General features: G+C 40.8%; 2 protein-coding genes across 2 annotated transcripts in view; one reads left to right on the forward strand and one right to left on the reverse strand.

Moving 5' to 3' along the window:
* The window catches only part of LOC138982156 (uncharacterized), a 383,732-nt gene that overhangs the window by 240,030 nt on the left and 121,713 nt on the right, over window positions 1–21,989 (reverse strand). The gene's annotated exons all lie outside the window — the stretch shown is intronic.
* The window catches only part of LOC138983130 (calcitonin receptor-like), a 100,916-nt gene continuing 79,047 nt past the window's right edge, over window positions 121–21,989 (forward strand). Inside the window, exon 1 of the mRNA XM_070356537.1 lies at window positions 121–246. Coding sequence (XP_070212638.1) covers window positions 144–246 — 103 coding nt within the window. The 5' untranslated portion in view covers window positions 121–143. The remainder of the gene's footprint in view (window positions 247–21,989) is intronic.

Below are 21,989 nucleotides of genomic sequence, written 5' to 3' on the forward strand. Positions count from 1 at the left end.
ACACACACACACACACACACACACACACACACACACACACACACACACACACAATGTGCATATTAATTAAACGTTCCATCACTCAAAAACAGTCTTCTTGTTTCTGTTGTTTCCTTCAGATTGGAAGCGTGAATACCGGCGAGATGCCCCGCTTTCGCACACCCTTCCCACCGAAAAGCCATGGCACCAACTGGGAAGCCTACTTCCAGTGTGAGAGCATACTCAGCAAGCCTAAACCTGATGATGGTAAGTCGAAAAATAGACACTCCACAAATAACTCTGTGAGGTTTGTATGGGTTGTGAAAGAGTGAACCCTTTTGCTTTTAGTTAGGCAAATTCGTCCGAATTCGGCGTATGGCTGCCTAAATGATGGGGTTAAAACGGTCATACACGTTAAAAAAAAACCACTCTGCAAAAGAACAAGAGTGTACTTGGGAGTGTCCGCCCATGAACGCAAAATAAGAAGAAGCAGAAGAAGAAGAAGAAGAAGAAGAAGAAGAAGAAGAAGAAGAAGAAGAAGAAGAAGAAGAAGAAGAAGAAGAAGAAGAAGAAGAAGAAGAAGAAGAAGAAGAAGAAGAAGAAGAAGAACAAGAACAAGAACAAGAACAAGAAAAAGAAGAAAAAGAAGAAGAAGAAGAAGAACAAGTCGCGTAAGGCGAAAATACAACATTTAGTCAAGTAGCTGTCGAACTCACAGAATGAAACTGAACGCAACGCAACGCAGCAAGACCGTATACTCGTAGCATCGTCACTCCACCGCCCGTGGCAAAGGCAGTGCCAGTGGAATTGACAAGAAGAGCGGGGTATTCGTTGCGCTGAGAAGGAAAGCACGCTTTTCTGTAGCTCTCTTCGTTTTAACTTTCTGAGCGTGTTTTTAATCCAAACATATCATATCTATATGTTTTTGGAATCAGGAACCGACAAGGAATAAGATGAAAGTGTTTTTAAATTGATTTGGAAAAAAAATTTGATGATAATTTTTATATATTTAATTTTCAGAGCTTGTTGTTAATCCAAATATAACATATTTATATGTTTTTGGAATCAGCAAACGATGGAGAATAAGATGAACGTAAATTTGGTTCGTTTTATAAAAAAAATAATTTTTTTACAATTTTCAGATTTTTAATGACTAAAGTCATTAATTAATTTTTAAGCCACCAAGCTGAAATGCAATACCGAAGTCCGGGCTTCGTCGAAGATTACTTGACCAAAAGTTCAACCAATTTGGTTGAAAAATGAGGGCGTGACAGTGCCGCCTCAACTTTCACGAAAAGCCGGATATGACGTCATCAAAGACATTCATAAAAACAAATGAAATAAAAGTCTGAGGGTATCATACCCAGGAACTCTCATGTCAAATTTCATAAAGATCGGCCCAGTAGTTTAGTCTGAATCGCTCTACACACACACACGCACAGACAGACACACACACACACACATACACCACACCCTCGTCTCGATTCCCCCCTTTTCGTTAAAACATTTAGTCAAAACTTGACTAAATGTAAAAAGAAGAAGAAGAAGAAGAAGAAGAAGAAGAAGAAGAAGAAGAAGAAGAAGAAGAAGAAGAAGAAGAAGAAGTGAGGCAAGCTTTCAACACGGGCTTCTTTTCCACGTGTTTCAGACACACCCCTCGCCTATAATGTCACGTGAAAAACGTTGACTCAGAAAAAGCAAGAGTGTTTACTCTTTCAAAACCCATACAACCCCGGCACAGTTATTTACCAACATCGTCTATTCATTTCATGTTGGAATGCTTCTTGTTTATGTCACATCTGCCTGACTGGTACTTATATGTTATTCTTCCACAGACAACAAGCATGCAACCAACAAACATTCACACTCTCTTTCGGTCAAGTATCATTTTTTCATCTATATAGTACAGTGGTTGGGGTGGTGAGGTTGGTGTTTGTTCGTGACTGGTGGTAGACTAATTTCTTTAAAAATAACAACATCATTTTAAAATCACACCAGACCTGTTACAAACATCCCACCACACTTGGAATGCAAAGAGCTCACAGCAAAGCAGGACTTCAGAAAACACAATCTTGTTTATTTTCATTCGCCACCGTTACACTACGATGCCAATCAGTGTTGTAATGACTGCATATCGATCTATTACGTAGATCTAGCAACAGACAGTATGCCTCCCACCAGCACTCACAGAGTTGAATAGGTCAAATTATCGTTCGCCACGAGGTCATGGCCCCTAATGAGACATTGTGGGGAACGACAGTACATGCAGCTTCTGTTTTTGCCAGTTGGTCCTTGCTAGTGAGACGAAAATGACAACGCGAACACATTGATCTTTGTCATTGAAATATTCGTTGAAATATTCGTTATTCGTTAAAAGTAGTCCTTTTCGTGTAAATGATGTTGCTCAACATTTTAAGTCTGGCTCAACATTTCAAATCTGGCTCAATATTTCAAATCTGGCTCAATATTTCAAATCTGGCTCAATATTTCAAATCTGGCTCAACATTTCAAATCTAGCCTGGATTTACATAGCATCAGGCCATCCCTCCACCTAAACGCATTTTAAAACTCAACACCTTGACGTTTTTCTTTAAAAGGGTCTTTTAAGAAGTTAAAATCCAGATAACAAGTAAAAAATCCCACCCTCCCTTGTCATGGCCACGACCATCTTGTTTTCATTCTAAGATGAGTCACAGCACCATTTATTTTTATTTTTTAGGACGTGTCTCTTGATCTTGTTTCATTTTTGATACCAGTTCAGTTTTATCAGAAAAGTATTTTTTTCTGAACAAATCAAAATAGTAAACCATATAGCTGTCGCGCCTAGGCCGTTGAATCAGGAAAATGCAACAGCCAGGAATGTTGCTAGCGTTTATTTTTTTCAGAAAATTAGTGGAATGGACACGAAAGTGTCGACCATTTTCGGAGGTTTTAGGCTATCTTTGGTGTCACCCTTTCCAAACCGTAAACAAGTCGCGTAAGGCGAAAATACAACATTTAGTCAAGTAGCTGTCGAACTCACAGAATGAAACTGAACGCAATGCAACGCAGCAAGACCGTATACTCGTAGTCCACCGCTCACGGCATAGGCAGTGAAATTGACAAGAAGAGCGGGGTAGCAGTTGCGCTGGGAAGGATAGCACGCTTTTCTGTACCTCTCTTCGTTTTAACTTTCTGAGCGTGTTTTTAATCCAAACATATCATATCTATATGTTTTTGGAATCAGGAACCGACAAGGAATAAGATGAAAGTGTTTTTAAATTGATTTGGAAAATTTAATTTTAATAATAATTGTTATATATTTAATTTTCAGAGCTTGTTTTTAATCCGAATATAACATATTTATATGTTTTGGGAATCAGCAAATGATGGAGAATAAGATGAATGTAAATTTGGATCGTTTTATAAAAAAATTTTTTTTTTACAATTTTGAGATTTTTAATGATCATTAATTAATTTTTAAGCCACCACGCTGAAATGCAATACCGAAGTCCGGGCTTCGTCGAACATTACCCGACCAAAATTTCAACCAGTTTGGTTGAAAAATGAGGGCGTGACAGTGCCGCCTCAACTTTCACGAAAAGCCGGATATGACGTCATCAAAGACATTTATCAAAAAAATGAAAAAAATGTCTGAGGATATCATACCCAGGAACTCTCATGTCAAATTTCATAAAGATCGGTCCAGTAGTTTAGTCTGAATCGCTCTACACACACACACACACACACACACGCACATACACCACGACCCTCGTCTCGATTCCCCCCTCTACGTTAAAACATTTAGTCAAAACTTGACTAAATGTAAAAAGAAAGAAATTGGCAATAATACCCAAGTGGTTGCAAACATCGATTTGAAATGTGTTGACGTATCTCAGACTGCTGACATAAAAAGGCAACGCGGAACTGTAGATAACCTTAAACAAGTCGCGTGAAGCGATATAACAATATTTAGTGAAGCTGTCGGCATCAAAGTAACAGATTTACACACAAAAACAGTCTTCGCCAAGACTATATTTAGATAGTCTCGACTTACCCAAAGACCGAGACGGGTCACGCTCGTCTCTGCGTAGCGTGCGAACGCAGTACTTACTTAAACCTTTTTTTCTGTAATTCTGAGCACATTTTTAGAGTAAACATGATAAGCATATATTTTTGAATTCAGGAAAAATTGAGGAGAATGACAACTGTAATGAGCAAACTTATTAACTAATGTTTACGCTGCAGAGCTGAAATTCAATCCCCTAGTCCGAACTTTGTCGAAGACTGTTTGAAAAAAATTTCTCTATTTGATTGAAAAATTAGGGCCTGACAGTGCTGCCTCAACTTTCACAAAAAGCCGGATATGACGTCATCAAAGACATTTATCAAAAAAATGTCAAACGTATCTGGGGATATCATACCTAGGAACTCTCATGTTAAATTTTAGATGATCGGTCCAGAAGTTTTCTCTGAATCGCTCTACACACACACACACACACACACACACACACACACACACACACACACACACACACACACACACACACACACACACACACACACACACACATACACACTTACATACACCACCACCCTCGTCTCGATTCCCCGTCTATGTTAAAACATTTAGTCAAAACTTGACTAAATGTAAAGAAATAGCCATGTGGCTCAAGTTTCGGGCGGGTTCATTTTATGATATGATTGGTCATCCTTGAGGCTATTAGTAACATCACTTAACCACACAATAGTTACGGCCCCTGGTCAGTTATATAATGTTGTAAACATGGCAGTTGCAGACGGTTTGACAAATGATGTTATGGTGCAGTTATTGAACTACTGCAGGGAAGTCATTGAGGTATTCATTCACCTCAAGCATTGGCGGTTCTTTTCGTGTAGGCGGGCTCAATTGTGCGTGCGTGTGTGCGTGTGTGCGTGTGTGTGTGTGTGTATCTATGGGTGTGTGTGTGTGTGTGTGTGTGTGTTTGTGTGTGTGTGTGTGTGTACGTATGTGTGAATGTGCATGTGTGTGTGTGTGTGTGTGTGTGTGTGTGTGTGTGTGTGTGTGTGTGTGTGTGTGTGTGTGTGTGTGTGCAAGTGTACGTGCGCGCGTCTGGATCTCCACCCCCTCCTTTGCCTTCCACGCCCCCAACCAGACACCAAAGGCGAAGCCTCCTTCGACAAATCAGAATCGTGGGGTTGATTTGCCAATGCGTTTTTCCTTGAATCACCGCGTTATCTTCCACTTCATTTACTTTTAGTCACCGTGAAATAATCATTCCTTGGTTACTGAGTACCTGGCTAGCAGTACCGTTTATCCTGAGGCAATACAGAGTAACTATGAGCACTGTGAAGAAGATAGCCGACTGAAATATCGAGAGTTCCTGAGCATGCGAGAGACAGCTGAAGGTGCCGTCCCTCACGCGTACACGATCATCTCCACCAGAGACCGGACGGCCGTTTCGTGGAGTCAAGAATTGCTTGCGGCTAGCCTCCGACCTGCTGTGCCAGACAGCGAGGGTGTATATGAAACGATTTGAAGACTAGCTCGGCAAGAATTAAACACGATTGGTTGGTACCCAAAAAGTCGTACCATGGTAGACAGTCGTGAAAGCAACTCCAATGGCAGCTGCGCAGCCGCCTTTTTTTCTCAAGTAGCGAACACTTCCAATGCATGCTAACCTACTCTCGCCAAATCCTAGCGTTCTTCGCGGCTAGAGTTCTCCAAGAAAAGCTACTACCTCGCCCCACTCGCTTCAAACGCCATATCTCGCCGCTGAGAAACGGGGGACTGCTCAGGCTTTCGCATGGAACAGGAGCACGTACCTTCCACGTAAACACATACCGAACATCAGCACCATGAGAGCTTTCTGTGCATTCTAGCACTTTGTTTGCTGAATTGATTTCGCTAGTGACACCTAATTAATTAATTTGGTAACAGATCTCAAAGATGTAAAAGATGTAAAGACAGCGGTTATAATGTTAAACTCATTAAATTCATTCGCTTGCGGCTTCGTGGCAGGCGGAAGGAAAAATCAGCCAGATAATGTGTCGTTATTATTTGTCTGTGCACTTAAAAAGACCGTTGGGTCGATATATTTGTGAATGTTATTGTTTTGTTAATAACAAACGTTCCAACAACCTACCTTTCTTGTTTTTTGATTCAGTTATAATGTTAGTTTTGGGTATGTGTCCCCAGAGGAAGGATGCTCTTATCCCATGTCAAATCCTGGGTAGATCTCAGATGGCACACATGATCACTTACACCACAACGGATGTATCTTAAAGTGGTTTTTGTTCGAATAATATGTGTTCCAAACAAAATCAAGCATGTGTAAATTGTTCATGATTTTCCAGAACGTCACGACTTCTCGCTGTCTGCTACTTTGACTGACAAGTTATTCTTATAAGATGTTTTGTCTGCATACCCCTATGCTAGTGGCGAGCGCACTCGAAGCGGCCTGACAGCGTCTGCCTTGGTGTCGGCAAAACCGCGAGTTGGCACGTACTGTGACCCTCATTAACGTGCTAGAGAGGAAAGGAGGGGGGAAAGGCAAAGAGGAAGGAAGCAAAGGACACCTATTGACGTCGCTGTCAAAAGTCGTATCAAGGACGAATGCTAGAATGGTAAAAATAAATAGGTGCTCTGTAACAAAGCAAATATAATTATTTATTCCCCCCTCTGCTTCTTTACCTCTGTAAACTTGTAGGGGTAGTTATTTTTCGATAATGACCCAGCAACCAAACAAATAACGACCCAGCAACAGCCTGAATCCTCGATAGTGCAATGGGTTGAGAAGCTGTTCTGTTTCGGTACTACTTTTTGCGACTGAAAAGTTCCGAACGCTCTAATGTACGAAGTATACATCTCTGGAGCAAACAATACAAACATACCGCATTTAAATTAACAACTACAGGCCTGAACACATGAATCTCCATATAAAATCCATGAGTTCGGTTGTTTTCTGAATCTAGATCAGACGTTCATCACAAGCAATTTCCCAAGGCAAGTAACTCATACTTTGTATAGCGACAAGAGTAGTTCCCCTTCTTTTCACTCAGTTTCTTCGACAACAGACTGCAATCCGACGGTCAGTTTTCAACAATATTTCATTTAATAAACAGATCACACGCAACCAAATGCACACATCTCATCAATTTAAACAACATAAAGCGGTTTCATACACTATTTTCCCCAGAAAACTTAACTTCATACAGTTTTTAACGTTGGAACACGGGTGCAAAAGTTCGTCTGCTAGTCCCATTTGACGAAAGAACATTATCCTAACCGATACCAAAACATATACAGAACACACAATATCTGCCTTTGCCGCCACAGCAGAATAACAGCATATCTGTGTACTTGATTTTAGCCCAAAATAGGAAAACTGACAAGAAGTGTTAACAGAATGGAATGATTTGCACGGAACTATACAACCGCGCATTAATCGATCGCCTGCGCAGGTTGACTGGTTGAGAGAATAGGATTCGATCAAACTTTCGCAAAAAAACTCCTCTTTTCTTTGAATAACTGAAGAAAGGAGGAATAAAGAGGTTACACACCTCGTCTCAGTGATTATAAAAAATAATGGTCTCAGTTCGCGGTCATGAAAAAGCTCGCTAAAGCTCGCATTTTTCATGATCCGCTAACTTCGACCATTATTTTTGATAATCACTGAGACTCGGCATGTAACCTCTACATATGTCGTTTGATAAAACAGACTTTATTATATGAACATCTAACGAAATCCCCCCATCATTCGTCGAAGGAGACACAAACCGTTGGCTTCAGGTATTGGAAGCTGTAATGCAGGGAATACAAGCACATTGCAAGCTATACGGGGCTAAAACGCATTGCACAGGGGAAAAACCCACCACCGTCCACTGAAAAATAGACACAGTCTCGAAAGACCACCCAAAACAAAATGTACATTTCAATAATGGGAGTTCACTCACATTCTAAGGCAATACCTGTGTGTGGTGTCATCCATTTATCCCCCAAACCGAACTCTGTAGCTCTTTGGGCGACTTTGAATCTGCACTTCCAGCTACAGCGCGAGCTTTTTCTCAGTGACGAAAAGGCGGTAGGACGCTAATCAAAATAAAGGGAAGAAGGCTGCGCGGAGGAATCGAAATTCGTTTGGATTCAACTAAATTCCAAGAAGAGAACATCTACACAGCCGTTTTCAAATTCAAATAACTGAGCGCTCAAACGAAGGTACTCCTGTTGTGACGAGACATAATTACAACCCCCAAAACGAACTGTAGACCTATAGCTCTTGGGACGGTAATAGACATTTGTTTGATCCATTATATCACTTCAACCAGAAATGCCGGTCAGTCCCTCGGCGAGCAAAAAGCAACGTTTACGTTGAGTCCTCTAGCCAAACTATACGTTAATGTTTTCTGGGTATATTTGTGTGCGAGTACAGTATCTCCCTCACGGAAATGACTCCCACAGGATTTACTGATCTCGAGATGTTTGTTTTGTTATGCCTTTTTGGCATTGGAGATAACATTATTAGTGTTCAGTCTTCAGACAGGAAAGCCAAATGACTTCAAACTTCGAAACTCCAAAACCTTTGTCTCTGACTTATATGAGACAGGGAATAATTTTCATCCCTCAGGAATTCACGCTGCGACCTAGACACTGACTTGTGTCCCCAGTCATGTACGTAAGGCTATCTAACTTTTCCTAACTAGAATAATGTAGATCGATGATACCATTGAAAACTTAGCTAATGTTGTGAACACTGACTTTTCTCCCCAGTCATGCACGTAAGGCTATCTAACGTTTCCTTTACTACATGTAGAATAATGCAGATTGATGATAGCATCATAGACTTGCAAACTCAGCTAGTGTTGGCGAGGGTTCCTAAAGTTTATATGGTCTTTCTTTTTCTTTTCTTGACCTACCTAAGTTTTTAAAATCTGTGCTTTAATTGCCCAGACAACAAACCTTGAGAAATGTTCCCACAGCCTGCCCTTCAGAGTCGACCTATTTAAAAGGCATTCAGCATACGATGTAGCCCTGGTAATTCAAAAACAGATAGACTGCAAACGTTTCAAATATTAGAATTAAAAAAAAAAACAAGAACTGTAAGTTATTGTAACATTTGATTATTGACAACACAACACGTGACATTTACAGAGCGTCCACCCAGTGGTCTTTGAAGTTGACAGACAGACAAACACTAATGGCACAAATAATTAACTTATCTCGACATCCTCGATCAATCTCGCATGCAAGGAAAACGCGGAGACTTTGATTGTACCCTTGGGCTTACTGCTCGACTCAGTAGCTCAACCGTGATTACACATTAACAAGTACATTTTGTATTCAATAATGAGTGTTCCAATGAAAAACAGATCCGGAAACTTTACTTTTTGTTGTTATTTGATGTCACAATAGAACCAAAGAGCAGCCATTGAAATACATGTGACGGTAGAGATAGCAAACTGTATTACCTCAAATGAGAAATTAATGCGTGGTGTATGCATTTATCACAACATCGAACAACATACAACATAAATAGTAGCAACATGAAAACAACAAATTCAGTGTGCACGCACAATACAATGACTTATTATAATCATCTTAACTCTTATCCCCTCATAATAAACTGAGTAAAATAATTATTGCACCCATTTTTGTACCCCAACTAAAACATTCATTCCCGTGTCATTTTATTCAAACTATATATGCCATTAAAGGCCCTTCACTTGGCTACCTTGCACACTTTTCGGATTAAAGATTGCTGTTGTAGGTATCACGTGACCGCCGCCGAAGTCAGGGTACCCCCAAAATCGACCTGACAAAATCGTAATGTACCAATTAAAAAATCGACAAAAATTCAGAATAGGCGCAGCTTGGCAATTTTTACATACGAGAAGAAATAAATAATTATGTATATATCCAGAACAGGTTGTTTTGTTTTGCTATCTTGCGTATCTCTTGTGTTATGTCATTTCTACTGATGCAGGTGTGGAACGCATGAGCAGTAGAAAACGAGAGGATTTTGCCTCCAGTTTGAGGGGTACCATGACAAAAAGCACTTTATTTCAGCAATGCCTAAATGGATTGATTCGAAACTTTCAGGAGCTGAAGTCAACATACGAGACTTACCTTGGGTGACATTTTGGATCACTAAATGCTTGCACTCAGATGCTATGCACTCTTCCGGAAATGGTTTTTAAACCCGTTACAGGTTGGTTTGTGAATTTACATCCTACAAATTCATGACTTTGCATGCATACAGACAAATGGTTGTTACAAGAACTGCCAAAGTTTCATTTGAGTATGACAACTGACGGACATTTGCTAGCCATGTAAACACACGAGAAAAAAAATTGAAGGTTCAGGCCGTTTGCATTTGACAGGGGTTATCGCTAAATGCCTCTCAAAACATACTGCGGTCACGAATGACTGGACATGGCTGTCGCACTGCAATCCTCCAAAAATATTTGATCGTGTTTACAGGACCAGGAAACGTAAAGTAGTGATTGTATTTATATGAAAATTTGGCAATATTTGTAACATTTATTTGTCTGTGCGCATGCAAAGTCATGAATTATTTGGATGTAAACCTTTAAACTTATGAAACGTTTTAAAACATTTTATGGAAGATTGCATATCATCTCAACAAATATCTGTAACGATGCGAAATTTTACCGGACGTACGTCTAGTATGTAGACGTAAGATCCTGAAAGTTTGAAAGCGATCCATTTAGTCATTGCTTAAATATAGTCCTTTTTGTCCTGGTACCCCTCAAAATTGAAGCAAAATCCTCTCATTTTCTACTGCTCATGCGTTCCACACCTGCATCAGTAGAACTGACATAACACAAGAGATACGCCAGATAGCAAAACAAAACAACCTGTTCTGGATAGATAAATGATTTGGCTTTCTTCTCGTTTGTAAATGTTGCCAATTGAAGCCTATTCTGAATTGGTGTCGATTTTTTAATTGGTACATTACGTCAGGTCGATTTTGGGGGTACCCTGACTTTGGCGGCGGTCACGTGATACGTACCTACAACAGCAAGCTTTGATCTGAAAAGTGTTCCCGGTAGCCATGTGAAGGGCCTTTAATGGCATATAAGTTTGAATGAAATGACACGGCAATAAATGTTTTAGTTGGGGTACAATAATGGATGCAATAATGTTTTTGCTCAGTTTGGTTTATGTCAGCATTCCTCTGTCTCTATCTGTCTGAATCTCGCTGTCTCTCTCTTTTACACACACTCTCTCTCTCTCTCTCTCTCTCTCTCTCTCTCTCTCTCTCTCTCTCTCTCTCTCTCTCTCTTTCTCTCTCTCTCTCTCTCTTTCTCTCTCTCACTCTCTCTCTCCCTCCCTCTCTCTCGCTGTCTCTCTTTCTCTCTCTCTCTCTCTCTCTCTCTCTCTCTCTCTCTCTCTCTCTCTCTCTCTCTCTCTCTCTCTCTCTCTCTCTCTCTCTCTCTCTCTCTCTCTGTCTCTCTCTCACGTGATGAATATACGAGTCACAGGATGAGCACACATTGATAGAGTTGTATCCAGACTTTACTTTTCATATCCTCTGGGAATCAAAAGATTATTTCGGATATAACAACAAGAAGAATACCGAGACGGATACGTGATCATAAGATTGATGCGGAGGTGTGGTTTTTCTCTGACCCCACGTCAAACACGAAAGAGGTTCTGTTGCACCCTCAAGAAAACAGAGACGGATGGATCATCAAATGTTTTCAAATTTCCCTGTCAAGCGAAAAAGGAGTAGGAAGAAGAAGAGGAGGAGGCTCGAGGAGAAAGAAACGAAGAAGAATTAAATGAAGAAGGAGTAAGAAAAAGTAAAAAGAAGAGGTGAAGAAAGAAGAGATAAAGAAAATGACTGGGAATGAGAAGAATTGAAAAAGAGGAGGAGGAGGAGGAAGAGGAGGAGGAGGAGGAGGAGGAGGAGAAAGAGGAGTAAAACAAAACAAGAATTAAAAGAAGGAGGAAGATGAAGTAAAAACAAGGAAAGAAGAATAAAAGGAGGTAGAACAGAAAAAGAAATTGACTGTAAAGGAGAAGATGTGGACAAGAAGATTAGGAGGAGGAGGAGGAGGAGGAGGAGGAGGAGGAGGAGGAGGAGGAGGAGGAGGAGGAGGAGGAAATGTAGACCACCATTACCATCACCACCACCACCACCAACAACAACAACGACATACATCAAAGACCTACTATCTTCCCTGATCACATTTTGATAACCCTCATTTCTCGGAATTAGAGACCTCGTCTTTTTACAGACTTTCATCAGCATCTCCCTCAGCGGGAAGTCAGTAAGACACAATCGATTGTGTCTTCTCCATTGTTTTCAGTGTAGGAGGGCAAAGACCATGCTCCACATACATCCCGTGCAGGGGGGGGGGGGGGCTGCCTTTACGATGTTTTGAGTTGACGAGGTTATAACGGAACACTAGATTGCCCTGTCTGTCTCGCTCCGTCTTTATTCGCGGTGCCTGCCGACAGAGAACGCCATGTCTGACGTAGAAGCTACGTAGAAGCTACGTAGAAGCTACGTCGTGTGTTTTGTTACCAGCGAAATGACCATCACAAAGGAAAGATGAAGCGACGAGTACTTTCTGGACTAATAAAGCTCAATGCCTGAGAAAGAATGGCTCTTTCCTCCCATGTCTGACAGCTTGACCTAGATAACCCGAGGGGCAGTGAGAATAGGTCACTAGGTAGTTTATGTTCGTGACCGTGCGGTATCAGTGCTGAGGTGCAAGACCAAGTTACCACCAAAACGGGAGCCACCCGCAGTGTTGGATTGGTTGAAACTGAGATGTGTTGTGATTTCAACCAATCAGAACTCGCGGTTTGTTATCTCCCGTTTGGGTGGCAACACTGAACAGAATGCGAAGGTGAAGCGACGTACACTTTTCCAGAAACAATAAAAGAAAGATCAATAACAAGCATTTATTGTCCATTTAAATGAATGTATTAAAATGGAAATATTCTTGGACACATCTAACCTGACTGTCAACGATTTTTAAACGTACATTTTAGCAAATGCGTTTATCGAACGCAGAAGAAGAAGAAGAAGTAAATGCGTGTAATTGGGTGTGTATATGTATATATGTCTGTGACCTTGAATCAATACGTCTTGTAAAAGGACAGTGCCGGAGTGACAGCATTGCTGGAGCAACGATTTGTCCTTTTGTCGCACATTACGATATAAACAGACACAAGATTTACACAACTATCGCACAGATGTCGAAGGCCACGCTTTCCTTTCCGGAGACAGACCAAAATTAATTCGTAAAACATTTGCAGTTTTTGACTCCTTGCATGAGAATCACTGAAACTTGTGTTTTTTTTCTTCTTCAATTAACAGATACCTGCCTGGGGCATGATTAAAAGCCCTAGAGACTCCGTGCACCTGGACGTGACATGTTCAGGAACTTTAACTCTACAGTACCGATACTTTAAAGGAAGGATTCCGGGACGTCCCATCGGACAAGATTTAAAAAAAAACACCACTTTTTTATTTTAAAGAAGATCAACCGTTTTAACAAGATCTGAAGCAACACGCGTGAACATACATGAGCTTTTTTTAAATGTCATAACCTTCTTCGTTTTACAGTGATAGACCTACATGTTTAAACACGGACACGACTATGTGATCTGAGAAAGAAAACAAACTTGTGTCGGTCCTGCATAGCCAACTAGAGAAGGGATGTTAAAAAGCAACAACCAACCAACCATTGATTGTTCCCTTTGTGAGTCCTCATATCTCAGACAAAGCTGTTTCCACCCCCCCCCCCCCAACCCCGAATAAATAAAAAAGCACACACAAGAAACACAATAAAAGCAACAACAAAACAACAACAACAACACCAACCAACCAACCAACCAAAACGTCGTTTAGAACCGACGCTCAGGATACGCATTGGAACAAAGAATACTCGCGAATGTTTCTCACCGTGAGCTGTCTGTTTTCGGCTCGATCATCTTTTTTGTTTATGGGCTGAAACCCCGACGGCTTTTACGTGTATGACCGTTTTTACCCCGCCATTTAGGCAGCCATACGCCGTTTTTGTGGGATGCTTGCTTGGTATATTCGTGCTTCTTTTACCCACCGAACTCTGACATGGAATGCAGGTTCTTTTTCGTGTGCACTTGGTCTTGCGCTTGCGTGTAGACACGAAGGGAGATAAGGCAGGTCCGCACATAAGTTGACCTGGGAGATCGGAACAATCTCCATCCTTAACCCACCAGGCGCGGTTGAACCCACGACCTTCCGCTTGGGAGGCCGGTGTCTTATCCACGAGGCCACTGCGCCTGTCGTGCTCGATGATCAACACAGTGCACAGATAACGCGGTCTGTACTTCTCCGGACTAATAAAGCTCAATGCCAGAGAGAGAACAACTCTTTCCCCCATTTCTGACAAGGGTGACCTACATATAGGATAATGATAGGTCATCGTCTAGTCCTGTGAGGTTGGCCTAGTGGAAAGGCGTCCTCCCCGTGATCGGGAGGTCGTGGGTTCGAACCCCGGCCGGGTCATACCTAAGACTTTAAAATTGGCAATCTAGTGGCTGCTCCGCCTGGCGTTTGGCATTATGGGGTTAGTGCTAGGACTGGTTGGTCCGGTGTCAGAATAATGTGACTGGGTGAGACGTGAAGCCTGTGCTGCGACTTCTGTCTTGTGTGTGGCGCACGTTATATGTCAAAGCAGCACCGCCCTGATATGGCCCTTCGTGGTTGGCTGGGCGTTAAGCAAACAAACAAAAACAAAAAAAAACAAAAGTCCTGTGAGGTTACCCTCATTGCAATTCGGCCTGCTTTCTCACTGGGGGAAGCAAGCTGCCATACAGTACGGCGATAGCCATTTTGTCCCCCTGCATGCGTGCATTCATGTTTCCAAGTCCTAAAACTTTCGGGGTGAACTTGGGATCTTTATCGTGCGCATGCGTGCACATGGGGGTGTTTGGACTCGGGGGTGTTGACTGTTGGAAAAAAATCCTTCGCCGAACGTGGGGTCGAACCCACGCCAACAGCGAGAAACTGGTTTCAATCCAGCACCGCTACGTGCAACCGACTGAGTTATCTTCCCGCACCGCGATGAGCAGTAAATATGGTGAACTAGCTGGGAAGGTATTTTTTTGTGACCTTGAGTTTTTTGTTTTCTGTTTTCTGTTGCCAGTGAAATGTTCAACAAAATGCAAGGGCAAAGAAATATAATTGTTTCCAATCTTATAAAAGTTAACTGCCAAAGAAAGAATAAATATGTGCCCATTTGTACAACGTGACCTATATGCCTGACGGGCAGCGAGAGTAGGTCAGTGGGTATGTATATGTCTGTGACCATGAAACAAAACGCCATTAACAACTGACGCTAAGAACACGCGTGGGAACGGATACGATTCACTAATGTCTGCCGTATGAGATCACATGGGATTTGCGTGCTTATTTAGTAATGTGACAAAAATCTCCATGAAAAATGCGTTCCGTTACTAAGCGCTGCGTTTTAGTTTGAATTATGTATTTACAGTTAATGCTTTTCCTCTTATCCTTTTCCCTACTTTTTGATTTTTTCTCTTGTTTTTTTCTTTGATAATTTACTTTCTTAAAATAGATCTTTGGAAATCTACTCCTCCCCCCACTACCCCCCCCCCCCCTCCTCCAAAGCCAAAGGACAAATAGGACAATATTTTGCGATAAAAGTTGTCATTTACTGTAGTGCATAAAACGAATAATTCTTTTTATTTAAACAAATTGTTTGACAGAGCAAAAATCCGTTCCCTGCTTGTTTGGGATCAAGGGTAAGATTGCGCCAATTCTCCTCTGTTGTTATAATTTGATATTCTTCGCAATTTGTCTTGCATAACAATCGGCGGTAAACTTTCTTGACAGTTGATTCTGTGAAATGTATTGCTTTCTGGCATGTTTTATTGAATTTGTTTGTTTGTTTCATTTTAGTTTTAAAATAAGACTGACCTCCTTCAGAAAGGATGTTTTTTTCAAAGCGCGCGCGCGCATCCGAACGCACAAACACAAACACGTATCACTGATGCACACACACGCACACACACACACACACACACACACACACACACACACACACACACACACACACACACACACACACAGACAAACACACACACACACACACACACGAACACACACACACACACACACACACACACACACACACATACATACACACACACACAACGTTTTATTGAACATATTCCAGTAGTCAGTCGGCTGAGGACCGTTTTGGTTACTTTTTGGCGTCACGTTAGCAAACACATTTTTCTGATAGATTTTAACACCACAACACTAAATCTAAAGTTTTGGGGCAATATTCCAAACCACCGGTGAGAAAAACGTTGGTTTGTGTGTATGTTTTCCTTCTTTGGCGTTACTATTCTTGTTTTGAGGGTTGGGTTCATAAAACGGACATAAAACTTGAACCGCTTGACAGAAATTCTATAACTGTAAATCATTCGAAAGGGAAGGCATTCATGCACACGTTTGTGCCACTTAAAATGACGTCATTATCTGTTTATTTTTGTGAAATTGACAAGAAGAGCGGGGTAGTAGTTGTGCTGAGAAGGATAGCACGCTTTTCTGTACCTCTCTTCGTTTTAACTTTCTGAGCGTGTTTTTAATCCAAACATATCATATCTATATGTTTTTGGAATCAGGAACCGACAAGGAATAAGATGAAAGTGTTTTTAAATTGATCACGAAAATTTAATTTTGATAATAATTTTTATATTTTTAATTTTCAGAGCTTGTTTTTAATCCAAATATAACATATTTATATGTTTTTGGAATCAGAAAATGATGGAGAATACGATGAACGTAAATTTGGATCGTTTTATAAATTTTTATTTTATTTTTCCAATTTTAAGATTTTTAATGACCAAAGTCATCAATTAATTTTTAAGCCACCAAGCTGAAATGCAATACCGAAGTCTGGGCTTTGTCGAAGATTACTTGACCAAAATTTCAACCAATTTAATTAAAAAATAAGAGCGTAACAGTGCCGCCTCAACTTTCACGAAAAGCCGGATATGACGTCATCAAATACATTTATCCAAAAAAAGAAAAAAACGTCTGGGGATATCATTTCCAGGAACTCTCATGTCAAATTTCATAAAGATCGGTCCAGTAGTTTAGTCTGAATCGCTCTACACACACACACAGACACACACACACACACACACACACGCACATACACCACGACCCTCGTCTCGATTCCCCCCTCTACGTTAAAACATTTAGTCAAAACTTGACTAAATGTAAAAAGGAGGAATAATTGCAATCACACACACACACACACACACACACACACTTACACACACACACACATGCCTACACACACGCACGCACGCACGCATACACACACACGCGCGCGCACGCACGCACGCACGCACGCGCACACACACACACACACACACACACACACACACAAAGACACATACACAAACATACCGACAAAATGATAGACATACACACAGTGAGACAAACCGACACAGAAACACCCACACATGCACGCACGCACTTATGTACGCGAACAAAGACGTAGAGATGCTTATAGAGAAACACTTACGCAACCAAAAAAACACGCACACAAACACACAGACAGACAAACTTCATTCTTGATAGAGAAATGCATTTCTTTCTGTATTGCTTTCTCTTTAAGTGCACCTACCTCGCAGAGAGAGAGAAATAGAGAGAGAGAGAGAGAGAGAGAGAGAGAGAGAGAGAGAGAGAGAGAGAGAGAGAGAGAGAGAGAGAGAGAGAGACACACACACACACACACACACAGAGACAGACAGACAGAGACACAGAGAGAAAGAGAGAGATAGACAGACAGAGGGAGAGACAAACAGACGAACACACAGACAGACATAGACAAACACACAAACAAAGACACACAGACAGACTTTACTATTGTATGTGCAAGTAATTTTGTTAAACCACACGTTACGTTCACTACTGAACGTGTAACCATGTAAAACGTTACTATCTCTTTATATGTGTTTACTTGCATTGTAATCCTGGGGGGGGGGGGGGGGGTATAAATGTATGTAACGCGCAATACATGCCTTTTAACTTACTAGAATTGGAATTGTCATTTAAAGACTAGCATAAGAGTGTGACACGTGGTTCATTCGTTATTACCTTATTACAAAAACAAAAAGATAACGGCACTGACGCTACCAGAAATAGAATTTATCAGTGAAATTCTACCATCAATTTAGTAATCGATGCGATGTAAAATTATCCTAAAACTGTGGTATGATCACGACATCGTTTAGCATTTAGGATCAAATGGTGCCAATGTGTCCACAATGCACTAATCACAGACAACAGTTATACACTTTACGTACATGTAACTCTCCAACTGACATTGTCTGCCACTTGAAACAAATGACTTTCGAAGGAAAATTAACTCCTATATATAAATATTATGTATGATTTTTAATAATTACTTGCACTTTTTGAAAATAAAGCTTTTTCTACGATAAGGTGTTTTCCCCCTAAATGTACAAGTCATCCGGTAGAAAAACCGGAAGTATCGTGTACTAAGCATATGTATATGTTTAAAAAGTTAATTGTGTTAACGTAGAACATCTTGCCTATGTATATGTTTAGGTTTTGAATACTTTAGGGGAAAAGCATAGCCATTATTCAGTCATCTTTAACTAACACCCCTAATCTCAGGGCCCATTTTGTTAGTGGGGGTAGGGTTTCAATCAGTCAAAAATCACTTTCATTCAATATTGTCTGCCATTTCAAATACATACACGTAATTGCACAATTTCTTGAATTTTAAGATGCTTTAACTGACTATACCAAGAAAACCTGCACTTTTTGTAGAATTAGTTTTTTGTCCATGATTTATGTTTAAAAATGTCAATTCTTACGACAAAAAATGCTAACAGTTGCCTCACCAGACGACACGTACCTACGACGTGAATCGTGTCTGCCAATTAAAATGCATATATTTTGAAATAAGGGGAATCATAACATATTTCACTGTAAAGTGTCTCACTCTAATATCTTCTAGGTTCATGATGTATTTGGTTAAGTGAATTGCAGATAAGGTTTTTTGAAAATGACAGCTATACATATATTTTATTAAAACTGAAACTGGTGGAGTGAAAAACAGACCTGTTTTGAAGAAGTCGTACTAAAATCATTTATGGCCTTGAACTTCACAGTTTGCGTGTTATCTTTTAAAGAAAACCCGTTTTCATCACTAACAATGACCTAATTTACACATACATATCGGTCGGTCATAGTCGCGTTTTTTTAGAGAGGTAGTGTACAAAATGTCGTTTTGTACGTTTAAATTACATGTCCATTATTTTAGTCATATATCAATCAATAAGTAAATGCGCATACTTTTATTAAACGTTACTTTCACTTTAAGATCGCTTCTAACATTTAGTATAATTTCTGACAAATGCACGCTATGTAATAAATTGATAATATTATGGACGCCATGTGGTAAAACCGGAAGTTGAATTATTTTGCGATAGCAAAATCCTTTTACAATGATCACTTTCCTTTTATATTGAGCTGATCTTTAACGTTATGGGTAAAAATCTAACAGATTGAACCAAATTATCCTTTTTCAAGCCTGTGTATGTGTAAACTCTTTTTTGCTTCGACCCGGTTCGGTTTTCGGAGTTGATTCAGAATCATCCATTATTTATCTTATATGACTGTTGTTTTCCTCAGTAAATTAACAATTGTTGAGGTAAAATAATTCTAGCTGTGAGAATAAACAATTTTCAAGATGTTTTTGATTGCGGTTTCAACCAGGCGTTCAGTTAGCTATACATATCGATTGAGAAAATGGCATTTCCTGTTTTGTCGTCCGCATGTTATACAGATGTTGTTAAAAATAAAACTGTGTATACGAATTAGGCATTTTACTTGCTGCCTGATGGCAACAATCTTTAGCTTTCGTTTAAGGTATAATTTGCTTATATCCGTATGCAGTCAAGCGGTACATGACGTTTTTTTGTAACCTACCCCCTGCGTCATGGCTGCATTTTGCAGAATATGGGTCATGTTACAAAAGCGCTTCTCATTCTTAGGTGGTTGGGTTTAGCCATTTGTCGTTTACCGAACTGTGGCTGCAAATAAAACGAACTTTCCAAAAAACATAATATCTAATGTGACCACCAAAAGTAACCCTCCCACTATAGCCAGCCAGGTGACTACAGCGTTTGTTTCCATTTTTGCTTTTTTGCGCCAGTTGTAATTCTTTTATATATTGTTGAAACCACCCCCAAATTGAAAACATAGCTTACGATTTTGGTATAGTTTAGTATAGAAAACGCCGTAAACTGCATGGAGAGAGAGAGAGTGAGAGAGAGAGAGAGAGAGAGAGAGAGAGAGAGAGAGAGAGAGAGAGAGAGAGAGAGAGAAAGAGAGAAAACACAGATACAGAGACCAGAATTAGACAGACAGGCAGACAGAAAGACAGATAGACAGGCAGACAGAAAGACAGATAGACAGACGTACATACATACACACAGACACAGCCATGAATAGAGAGAGAGAGAGAGAGAGAGAGAGAAAGAGAGAGAGAGCGAGAGAAAGAGAGAGAGACAGACAGACAGGCAGACAGACAGACAGCCAGACAGACAGACAGACACACGTACATACATACACACAGACACAGCCATGAATAGAGAGAGAGAGAGAGAGAGAGAGAGAGAGAGAGACAGACAGACAGACAAAGACAGACAGACATACAGACATACAGACACACAGATACACAGGCACAGACACGAATGGAGAGAGAGGGAGAGAGAGAGAGAGAGAGAGAGAGAGAGAGAGAGAGAGAGAGAGAGAGAGAGAGAGAGAGAGAGAGAGGGACAGAGGGACAGAGACAGAGACGGAGAGGGAGAGTGAGATAAAGAGAGACTGAGAGACAGAGACAGAGAGACAGAGAGAGACAGACAGACAGAGACAGAGAGAGTCAGAGACACAGAGACAGAGAGCGAGAGAGAGAGAGAGAGAGAGAGAGAGAGAGAGAGAGAGAGAGAGAGAGAGACAGCGAGAAAGAGAGAGAGAGAGAGAGAGAGAGAGAGACACACACACACAAACACAAACACACACACACACACACACACAGACGGGAAGCCAGACAGAGAGGAAAGCAGTATCGGAACTGACACCGGCTAAGGTCCTGGGGATATTCCATCTCCTTTCCGATAAGCAAGACAAATTTCACACCCTCTTTTCCGCTCATGCAGCAAAAAAGCTAGCACCGACAGAAACACTAGAACCAGGTTAACAGCCCGGAACCGTCATAATTACGGCAAGATTTTTCTTGCCCCACCTCGATATGTCTCACCTTTTTTTACCTCTGGTTCACCCCCGAAGTGTTTTACTTGTTGATTGGAGTTTGGGGAGTTGTCAAAAAGCTTATGCAATTAAACCACAAAAAAAACGCGCGAAAGGGGGGCAGGACAAACGGCTTCGGAACGGTATACGTGCTGCCAAGTGTGTGCCCCCAGAGCGCAGTGTGAACCGAGAGTGAGTGTGTCATTGTGTGGAAGTTTTGCTTGATTGATTAATTCATCATTTATTTTGCTTTTGGGTTCAATAGTAAAATCTGTGTACGTTATACTTTGTATTTTGTGGTGTGATTCGCCCGAGTGCGAGACCCCCTTCCCCGAACGCCTCTGTGGGTGGAATTGTATACTTGTGTGAGTAACGTGAGTGTGTAGATGAGAATGTTTGGACCCAGACACACACAGCAGACACCAACACAACAGCTAAGTTTTAGCCTGACAAAGAAACCCAGTGACACAGCTAATGGCTGTACTTGTTATTTCTCTATTATAACAAATGTGTCAAGATCTTTACCATTTTCTGTCCTTTTGTGGGAATCTCGGAATATTTGCCTTGACTCTGTGAAAATTGAAGGGCAGTGCTAGAGAATGGAATTGTGTTTTGTTTACGCTTGAAATTAACTTCGGAATGGGTGTACAAAATTGTTTATTTTATTTTATTTGCATAAAACTG

Source organism: Littorina saxatilis, linkage group LG12 (assembly GCF_037325665.1).
Source record: "Littorina saxatilis isolate snail1 linkage group LG12, US_GU_Lsax_2.0, whole genome shotgun sequence".
Taxonomy (NCBI): Eukaryota; Metazoa; Mollusca; class Gastropoda; order Littorinimorpha; family Littorinidae; genus Littorina; species Littorina saxatilis.